The 10,499-nt window shown below is 42.3% G+C and overlaps 1 protein-coding gene across 1 annotated transcript in view; it reads right to left on the bottom strand.

Moving 5' to 3' along the window:
- Positions 1-7,435: 7,435 nt before the first annotated feature.
- Positions 7,436-10,499, bottom strand: part of Cebpz (CCAAT enhancer binding protein zeta) — a 4,070-nt gene continuing 1,006 nt past the window's right edge. Inside the window, 3 exon segments of the mRNA XM_021217979.2 lie at positions 7,436-7,895; positions 7,898-9,246; positions 9,249-10,464. Coding sequence (XP_021073638.1) covers positions 7,437-7,895; positions 7,898-9,246; positions 9,249-10,464 — 3,024 coding nt within the window. The 3' untranslated portion in view covers position 7,436.

Below are 10,499 nucleotides of genomic sequence, written 5' to 3' on the forward strand. Positions count from 1 at the left end.
CACCTGTTTGGCTGTGTTTTCCTGTAATTCTTTAAGGGATTTTTGTGTTTCTTCTTTAAGGACTTCTACTTTTTTAGCACTGTTTTCCTGTTGTTCTTTAAGGGCTTTGACCCATTTAGCAGTGTTTTCCTGAAACTCTCTAAGGGATTTTAGTGTTTCCACTTTAAAGGCTTCTAGCTGTTTACCTCTGTTTTCCAGTATTTCCTTTTTAAAGTCCATCATCCTCATGAGAAGTGACTTTAGATCCATGTCTTGATTTTCTGGTGTGATGGTGTATCCAGGACTTGCTATGGTGGGAGAGTTTGGTTCTGATGATGCCAAGTATCCTTGGTTTCTGTTGCTTCTGTTCTTACGCTTGCTTCCTGCCATCTGATTATCTCAAGAGCTTGCTGCCCTCAATATATCTGATTGGAGCCTGTCCTTCCTATAATCCAAGCTGATTCAGGACGCTTTAGAGTCCAGCTTTCTCTGTGATCCTTCGATTGTGGGCTCCTGTGAACCTGATATTCTGGGTGTGTCAGAGTTCTGGGCAGTCAAGCTCCACTGAGAACCTCAAATACTGGTGTGACCCAGCTCCTGTTATCCTGGGATCCTGTTGTCCTAAGATCCTGGGTGTGTTACAGTGCCTGGAAGTGGTGTCTCCTTTGAGGACTTTGGAGCTCTCTGGTCCGTATGAAACCAAGGTTAACCAGCACTGATCAAAAGGAACCGGGGCCTCTGGTCAGGAAGGGCTCTGGTGTCCTTGTTCCTGTTGTCACAGACCCTTCACAATTGGGTTGGAGTAGATGTAATATTCAGCTCACCAGTGTTCCTCAGATCACGTGGGCAGTCTTTTAGGGACCGTAGGGGTATCTGCTGACTCCGTGCCCTAGGTGACCCTGTGCTGGCACCGGCCAGAAGGGACTTGTGCCCCTAGTCAGGCAGGTTCTCTGCTTCCCTATTGCTGTCTCACTTCCTGTGAGAGTTTGGATTGGAGCAGATGTGGTGTTCTGCTCACTAGTGATCCTAAGATCGGGTGGGCAGTCCTCTAGGGAGTGTGGGGGTGTCTTAGCCCTATGTATTCTAACATAGTTGGTTGAAGCACAAGTAAAAGTTCTAGAAATAGATATAATGAATGTGATATAGGTCCTAAAAGAGTAAATGACTAAATGCCTTAAAGATATCTTTGAAAACACAAGCAGTGGAAGGAAATGAACAAAACAGTTCAAGACCTAAAAATAGAAATAAAATAAATAAATACAATCTATGTGTGTACTTTTGTGGTTGGGTTACCTCACTCAGGATGATATTTTCTAGTTCCATCCATTTGTCTAAGAATTTCATGAATTCATCATTTTTAAAAGCTGAGTAGTACTCCACTGTATAAATGTACTACATTTTCTGCATCCATTCCTCTGTTGAAGGACATCTGAGTNCTTTACAGCTTCTGGCTATTATAAATAAGGCTGCTATGAACATAGTGGATCATGTGTCCTTATTACATGTTTGATCTTACTCTGGATATATGCCCAGGAGTGGTATAGCTGGGTCCTCAGGTAGTAATATATCCAATTTTCTGAGAGACCACCAAACTGATTTCCCGATTGGTTTCACCAGTTTGCGATCCCACCAGCAATGGAGGAATGTTCCTCATTCTCTACAACCTTGCCAACATCTGCTGTCACCTGAGTTTTTGATCTTAGACATTCTGACTGATGTGAGGTGGAAACTCAGTGTTATTTTGATTTGCACTTCCCTGATGACTAAGGATGTTGAACATTTCTTTATGTGCTTCTCAGCCATTTGATATTCCTCAGTTGAGAACTAGAAAATATCATCCTGAATGAGGTATCCCAATCACAAAAGAACACACATGGTATGCACTCACTGATAAGTGGATAGTAGCCCAGAAGTTTGGAATACCCATGATACAATTCACAGACCACATGAAGCTCAAGAAGAAGGAAGACCAAAGTGTGGATACTTCTGTCCTTCTTAGAAGGGAGATCAAAATACCTGTGGGAGGAGTTACAGAGACAAAGTGTGGATCAGAGACTGAAGGAAAGGCCATCCAGTGACTGTCCCACCTGGGGATCCATCCCATATACAGTCACCAAACCCAGACACTATTATGGATGTCAACAAGTGCTTGCTGACAGGAATCTGATATAGCTGTCTTCTGAGAGGCTCTGCCAGTGCCTGACAAATACAGAAGTGGATGCTCACAGCCATCTATTGGACAGAACACAGAGTCTCCAATGAAGGAACTAGAGAAAGGACCCAAGGAGCTGAAAGGGTTTGCAGCTCCATACAAGAACAACAATATGAACCAACCACTACCCCCAGAACTCCCAGGAACTAAATCACCAAACAAAGAGTACACATAGAGGGACCCATGGCTCCAGCCACATATGTAGTAGAGGATGGCCTTGTGGGACATCAATGAGAGGAGAGGCCCTTGGTCCTATGAAGGCTCAATGCCCCAGTGTAGGGGCATGCCAGCGCCAGGAAGCGGGTGTGAGTGGGTTGGTAAGCAGGGGGAGGGGGAGTGGGATGGGGGGTTTGGATGGGAAATTAGGAAAGGGGTTAACATTTCAAATGTAAATAAAGATAATATCTAATAAAAAATAAAAAAAAAGAAAATCTAAACTGAAGAAAATATGGAAATTAAAAAAAATTGAGGAGCCTGAACAGAAATCTCAGAGGAAAGCTTCACCGACTGAATATACAATGAAAGAGAGAATCTCAGGCACAACATGATAGAAGATACAATAGTAGACAGGGATGACTTGGTCAATGTAAACGTAAAACTAAAAATTACTGGTGTAAGACATCCAAGAAATCTGGGACCCTATGGAAAAACTGAGAACAATGGGAGAAAACAAAGGGGAAGAAATCCAGGTCAAAGCCACAATCAGGGTTTCTTTCAACACAATCATAGAACAAAATTTCACAGGTGAAAAAGGGAGAAAGTTCAAGTAACATATAAAGGCAGACAGACCTCTTAGACTAATTAGACTCTGAATTGGAGACTCTAAAAGCCACAAATGGCCAGCCCAGAAAACTATGCTTAGCAGAACTTTCAATCACCATATATGGTGAAAATAAGACATTCTATGAAAAAAACATTCTATGAAAAAAAAATATCTACAAATTCAGCCTTACAGAAGGTCCCAGGAAGAAAACTCTAACTTAAAGAGGTTAGTGACATACAAGAAAACATAAGAGATAAACAATCAAAAAAGGGGAAACACACACACACACACACACACACACACACACACACACACAATGGAAAGATCTCACACTAGTAACTTAATAGCACACCTGAAAAACCCTCAAACTAAATGAAGAAATGAAAAACCTAAATGAAATAGATGGCAGAAAAATAAAATTTGAGGCAGAAATCAATAAAATAGAAACAACCAAACAATACAAAAAAACCCAATGAAACAAAACTGGTTCTCTGAAAAAATAAATAAGGTTGGCAAACCCTTATTCATATTAACTAAAAGGTAGAGAAAGAATGTCTTAGTTAGGGTCTCTATTGCTGTGAAGAGACACTATGACCAAGGCAACTCTTATAAAGGACAACATTTAATTGGGGCTGGCTTACAGGTTCAAAGGTTCAGTCCATTATCATCAAGGTAGAAAACACGGCAGTGTCAAGGCAGGCATGACACTGGAAGGGCTGAGAGTTCTACATTTTGTTCTGAAGGCAACAGAAAACAGTATTGAGGCAGCTTGGAGGAGTGTCTCAAAGCCCACCCCAATAGTGACACTTTCTTCAACCAGGCCATACCTGTTCCAACAAGGCCATCCCTCTCAATAGTGCCTCTTTCTGGGCCAAGCATTCAAACACATAAATCTATGGGGACCCAGCAAATTCAGCCACTACATTCCACTCTCTGGAATTTAAGGATTGTTCTGGAATAGGCTTGTTCAAACATATGGGTTTATGGGAGTCATACATAGCTCTAGTATAATGCAAAATATATTTAGCCTCCTTCAAAAGTCTCTACAGTCTATAGCAGTCTCAACAGTACTAAAAGTCTGAAGTTCAAAGATTCCTCTGCGATTCAGGTAATCTCTTAACTGTAATCTCCTATAAAATCAAAATAAAAAAGCAGATCACACACATAAAACATCACAGAATATACATTATTATTCCAAAATATCAGAGTGAGGGAATACTGGAACAAAGCAAGGTAGGAAACCATCTGGGCAAACTTCAAACTCTGCACCTCAATGTATGATTTCAAAGCACTCTTCAGTTCTCCAGTTCCTGCAGTTTTGTTGACTGTAACAATTTTTTTTCTCCTAGGCTAGTTCCACGTCCTCAGCAGGTATTCCATAGCTCTGGCATCTTTAACATCTTGGGGTCTTCATGGTCATTTCAACTTCACAGCTTCTTATTTCCATCTCTGGGATCCACACATGATCTTCTGGAATCCTCTAAAGGTCTTGGGTCACCTCTCCAGCTCTGCCCTCTGTAGCATTCTAGGCTCTACTTGATTCCACTCCACTGATGCTGTTGTTCTTGGTGGTCATCCCATGGTATTGGCATCTCCAATACGCAACAACATCTCCAGCTCTGGCCTCTGTAGCAATGTAGGTTCAGGTTGATCCACTCTTCTGATGCTGCTGTTGTTGGTGACCATCCCATGTTCCTGGCATTTCCAGTTCCTGGGGTCTTCCACTGTAACTGCTTCACCAATAGTCTCTCATAGGTTCCCTTCGTGGCGACAAGCCTCAACTCCTTTGCATAACCTCCTTTTCTGGGTCATCAACTGCAACTGAAGCTGCACACTGGCCAATAGCCTCTCACGGTGCCAAGCCTCAGCTGCTCTCCATGACCCCTTCATGCTTTCAAAACCAGGACCACCTGGGAGATTCTCACATATTACCAAATCCTGCTGCAGCTCAACATACACTCTTGGTTATCTCTGGAACATAGCTTCTTCATGCTCTCAAAAAACACTCCAGAGAAGATTGCACCTTAGTGATATTGGTATCTTCTTCTTCTTCTTCTTCTTTTTTTTTTTTTTAATAAATTGTGGTTTAATATGTTAATATATTTTTTTAAATATCAGATTTCAGGCAAACAATGAGCAAGAAATTTCCCTTCATTTTGGAAGGTATGTTTCTCAAGTAAAAATTCAAGGGCAAAACAACCTATAAATTCTGTGGTGTTTTACAACTTTAGAGCAAGTGACCTTATGTTGTTATTGGTTTCCAACACTAGTTGCTTCCTGGGACCACATAGTAAGGACTCACCTAATTACTTAGATGAGAACAGTTAGCTCTTGTTTTAATCCTTATTACCCTTTTACTGAACAACCTGCAGGCTTTATAAACACTAGACGAAAGTTCTATCACTGAGTTATATACCCCACATGTACGCTGGAGTTTTAATTCTTTCAGTGGTTAAGAGCATAGATTCCAGAGTGAGTCCTAAGGTGGGGATGGGCACAAACCAAACTTACTGCTGTAAAAACTATTTTCCTCCAGTGTACCATGTTCTCAGAGATGCTGCTTTCTCTGGGGGAGAGCCAATGCCTACCCTGACAGAGTTGACCACAGTGACATCATGCACTTAGCCTAAGCATGGCACCTGGTCCCCAATAAGCAGCTCATCACAGAGGTCAGGGGAGTGGTCACAGCTCCCGTGTGGACATGGAGCCCGNTGTCCCTTTCGTTTGTTATGTAGCAATATGGAAGAATTCTTTCACTGTAAGTTTAGCTTTTGTGTAATTTTATAAATGACAGTACTTTGTTTCCACAGTTTATTACAAATCCATTGAACAGTCTGGAATGTATGGAGTTAGAGAGAAAGATCAGGAAAAATGGTTGACTAGCAAAAATTAAGGGTAAGTATAATCTTAATTTATTATCACCCNGAAGCTGTCACTTCCTCTGCCGTTTGGGTTTCTGAGGGGCTTTCATCTTCTTCCTGAAATTTTTCTTTTTCTTGATGATAGTTTTCACATTTCTGTTATGCAGCCAGACATCTCGCTCAGCTTCCCACTTGAGCTGTTTGAAACTTGCGTTATCTTTGTTAGCCATGGCGTTCATGCCAATAGTATCAAACTTGGAGCCCATATTTTCATCCAACAGATGGCCAAACTCCTCAGCAGAGACAAACAGGCTGGAGTCATTGAAACTTTTCTTCTTTTTCTTTTGTCCTCGAAATTACCCAGCAAAGTCAAAATCATCGTCACTCTTTCTCTTGCTTTTCTTAGTACTGGCTTTGGGTCTGGCGTCAGCAAATTCTGGGGCATCTTCACTTGCATCATCTGACACATCCATGAATGTTCCTCCATCTTCATCAATCTCAAAGTCTTCATCATTCATACTTCCTAGAGAGAAACTTCATCGTCATCTAGGTCACCAAGCTCGCCGTCACTACTCTCCGAGTCTTCCAAGTCATCCTTAGTTCCTTTTGTTTTTTTCATATTGCTGGCAAAATCAATATCATCCTTCCCAGGTGTGAAGCAGTTGTCATCTTCAAATGTGTCAATCATATTTTCAAATTCTTCGTCATCAATATCTTCTATACTTTCTTCGTCTGCATTGCGTTTCTGCTTGTCTTTAACAACAGCAGCTTTTTTGTAATACCTGTAGAAGAACACTTCGTCCACTGGGATCTGGCTTTCTTCTTCTGCAAGGAACTCCTTACTATTCACAGCAAGATCCCGGACATTCTTCATAAAGTGCTTCCTTTTGGGCTGCATCACAACACTGTCGGTATTTTCTTTGCCTTTATGTAGCTTTGGATTTCGGTATACAAATCGATCCAAGAATCTCATGAGTGTGAAATCCTGCAGTGGGTCCCCAGAGTACTGAATACAATTTCCCTCAAGGATAGTCTTTGCAAAAAGGGCCACAGAAGGATGGAAATGTTCAGATAGCTTTTTGAGCTCCCAAAGACTTGTATTTTCAGCTCCGCAGAATAAAGGATTTCTACTGAATGGATCATATGTCTTTATTTGCTTGCCACCTTTCAGGTTGTCAAAGTGCACCCAGGAAGCGGCCTTCGGCCTCTCGGTCTCTGCGCTGCTCTCGGGCTCCGTCTCCTTCGACTCTACTTCCTTCACTACATCTGTTGCTTTTTCTTTGTCTGCATCGGTAAACTTTTCATTGTCACCGTCATCTTCCACGTCAACGAAGTTTTCTTCATCAGATTCCGGATGATCATCTAGTTGGCTTCTTAAATCTGGTTTTGCTTTAAGGATCTCAGACACAAGATANAATGCTCCACAAATGAATGGCGGCATCTGTGTGCAGGTAACCTGAAACAACCTCTTCACAAAAGCCTTCACCCGGCGCAACATGACGTCAGCTTTCAAAGATTTGTAGATCAGGTTGAGAAACATCGCTTGCTTGGAACATGTCATCAGGCCTGGATCCAACATCTTTCTGTATAAAGCTGTATAATATCGGTCAGATNGAAGCTGTCACTTCCTCTGCCGTTTGGGTTTCTGAGGGGCTTTCATCTTCTTCCTGAAATTTTTCTTTTTCTTGATGATAGTTTTCACATTTCTGTTATGCAGCCAGACATCTCGCTCAGCTTCCCACTTGAGCTGTTTGAAACTTGCGTTATCTTTGTTAGCCATGGCGTTCATGCCAATAGTATCAAACTTGGAGCCCATATTTTCATCCAACAGATGGCCAAACTCCTCAGCAGAGACAAACAGGCTGGAGTCATTGAAACTTTTCTTCTTTTTCTTTTGTCCTCGAAATTACCCAGCAAAGTCAAAATCATCGTCACTCTTTCTCTTGCTTTTCTTAGTACTGGCTTTGGGTCTGGCGTCAGCAAATTCTGGGGCATCTTCACTTGCATCATCTGACACATCCATGAATGTTCCTCCATCTTCATCAATCTCAAAGTCTTCATCATTCATACTTCCTAGAGAGAAACTTCATCGTCATCTAGGTCACCAAGCTCGCCGTCACTACTCTCCGAGTCTTCCAAGTCATCCTTAGTTCCTTTTGTTTTTTTCATATTGCTGGCAAAATCAATATCATCCTTCCCAGGTGTGAAGCAGTTGTCATCTTCAAATGTGTCAATCATATTTTCAAATTCTTCGTCATCAATATCTTCTATACTTTCTTCGTCTGCATTGCGTTTCTGCTTGTCTTTAACAACAGCAGCTTTTTTGTAATACCTGTAGAAGAACACTTCGTCCACTGGGATCTGGCTTTCTTCTTCTGCAAGGAACTCCTTACTATTCACAGCAAGATCCCGGACATTCTTCATAAAGTGCTTCCTTTTGGGCTGCATCACAACACTGTCGGTATTTTCTTTGCCTTTATGTAGCTTTGGATTTCGGTATACAAATCGATCCAAGAATCTCATGAGTGTGAAATCCTGCAGTGGGTCCCCAGAGTACTGAATACAATTTCCCTCAAGGATAGTCTTTGCAAAAAGGGCCACAGAAGGATGGAAATGTTCAGATAGCTTTTTGAGCTCCCAAAGACTTGTATTTTCAGCTCCGCAGAATAAAGGATTTCTACTGAATGGATCATATGTCTTTATTTGCTTGCCACCTTTCAGGTTGTCAAAGTGCACCCAGGAAGCGGCCTTCGGCCTCTCGGTCTCTGCGCTGCTCTCGGGCTCCGTCTCCTTCGACTCTACTTCCTTCACTACATCTGTTGCTTTTTCTTTGTCTGCATCGGTAAACTTTTCATTGTCACCGTCATCTTCCACGTCAACGAAGTTTTCTTCATCAGATTCCGGATGATCATCTAGTTGGCTTCTTAAATCTGGTTTTGCTTTAAGGATCTCAGACACAAGATANAATGCTCCACAAATGAATGGCGGCATCTGTGTGCAGGTAACCTGAAACAACCTCTTCACAAAAGCCTTCACCCGGCGCAACATGACGTCAGCTTTCAAAGATTTGTAGATCAGGTTGAGAAACATCGCTTGCTTGGAACATGTCATCAGGCCTGGATCCAACATCTTTCTGTATAAAGCTGTATAATATCGGTCAGATATTGTCTGTTGAGAATTCATTACTTGGAAAAGTAGCATTAAAGCCTGCACACTAGTATTAAAATTTACAACATGCAACACTTTGAATAAAGTGTCCACCTGCTCCCTCACTTTATCGTCGCCTATCTGGGAGTACGGGTATGCTCTGTTCACTCCTGTTAAAATGGCACTGAGCATTTTTGATTCAATGTCTTTTTTCTTGATACAAGTCCGAAAGAAACAAAAATAAAGAGCAATTAATTTGTTAGCCAACTCACTTTCTTCATGGAGAGGACCGTTTGGTTTAAAAAGCAAATTGCGTAATACTGAGCTTTGGGGCTGATATTTGAGCGAAAGAGTAGCCTTTCTATCTCTCCACACACAACCCCTTTCATATTGGGATGCTTCCGAAGTAACACTTCTAACAGATGGGAAGCTTTTGTGGCAATTCTGTTCTGAGGATCTCCCAGTTTATTTATCACCTGCACAAGAAGAGCCTTTTCCTCCTCAGGTTTATCACAGAGCAGCTCATGAGCAGCTACCAGGGCTCGTGTTTTCGTGGTTACCAAGGAATCATGACTTAAAGTCTCTAGGACCTGAACGAACTCTGCTACCAAGTGTTTCAGTTGGTGTTCATAATACCACAGTATCAGTCTTCTATCTCTCGAGTCCTTGTTGCCACTGNACAACTCTTCCAGTTTGTGGAAAGGATGCTGGCTGAAAACCCGGAGCTTCCGACTGTCTGGCAGAAGGTCTGTGATGAGCAACTCCTTGAACGTGTCCAACGCCATGAGGCACTGCTGCTTGCTGCCCTTCTTTTTCACAAGGTTCATAAGGGTTTCTACAAACTGGAGAGTGTGGACAGCGTCATCCTGGATCAGAAGGATCATGGCCGCCATCCTGTCAGCTAGNGTCCCTGATGACACGATGGCCTTCATCCAGGTGGAAGAGCCTCCCTTTTGATTACTTGTCTTACTCTTGAATAAGCTGACTTCGTGCTCATACAGCTTCTGGGCCAGGGCTTTGTACTTGGACACGACATCCGGAGCCTGCGGTTCNGAGGAATACTCGCTGCTGTACTCCATGTCGTACCACTTGCCCCCAGGCCTGAGTAACAGTGCTTGTCTCTCTAGAAATTCAAACACATCGGCTTGTTTATCTTTCTTTGCTTTGGAGACAGTACTGCTCTCAGGACACTGCTCTGGTACAGTCTTAGTTTTCACCTTCTTTTCCGATGTCTTTTTCCCTTCTGTTGCTTTTTGTTTTTTCTTCTCTACCTTCAGTAGTTTTGCTTCTTTTTTGCTGGCATTTTCTTTTTTCTCTGGTTCATCCTCTTCAATCAAAGACTTTGAGTATTTGGCCAAATTCAGATTCTGAATAAACGCCTCCAGTTCACCTTGCTTAAGGTCGTCAATAGTTCCCTTTTTGCCTCCATCCACCACCTCCTCATTTTCATCCAAAGTAGCCAGCATTAGGTAATCTTGCTTCGTGCCTCCAAGGCGTAACACCTCCTCCAGAGAGAAGCCATTCTTGGCCTCGTCGC

Source organism: Mus pahari, chromosome 18 (assembly GCF_900095145.1).
Source record: "Mus pahari chromosome 18, PAHARI_EIJ_v1.1, whole genome shotgun sequence".
Lineage (NCBI taxonomy): Eukaryota > Metazoa > Chordata > Mammalia > Rodentia > Muridae > Mus > Mus pahari.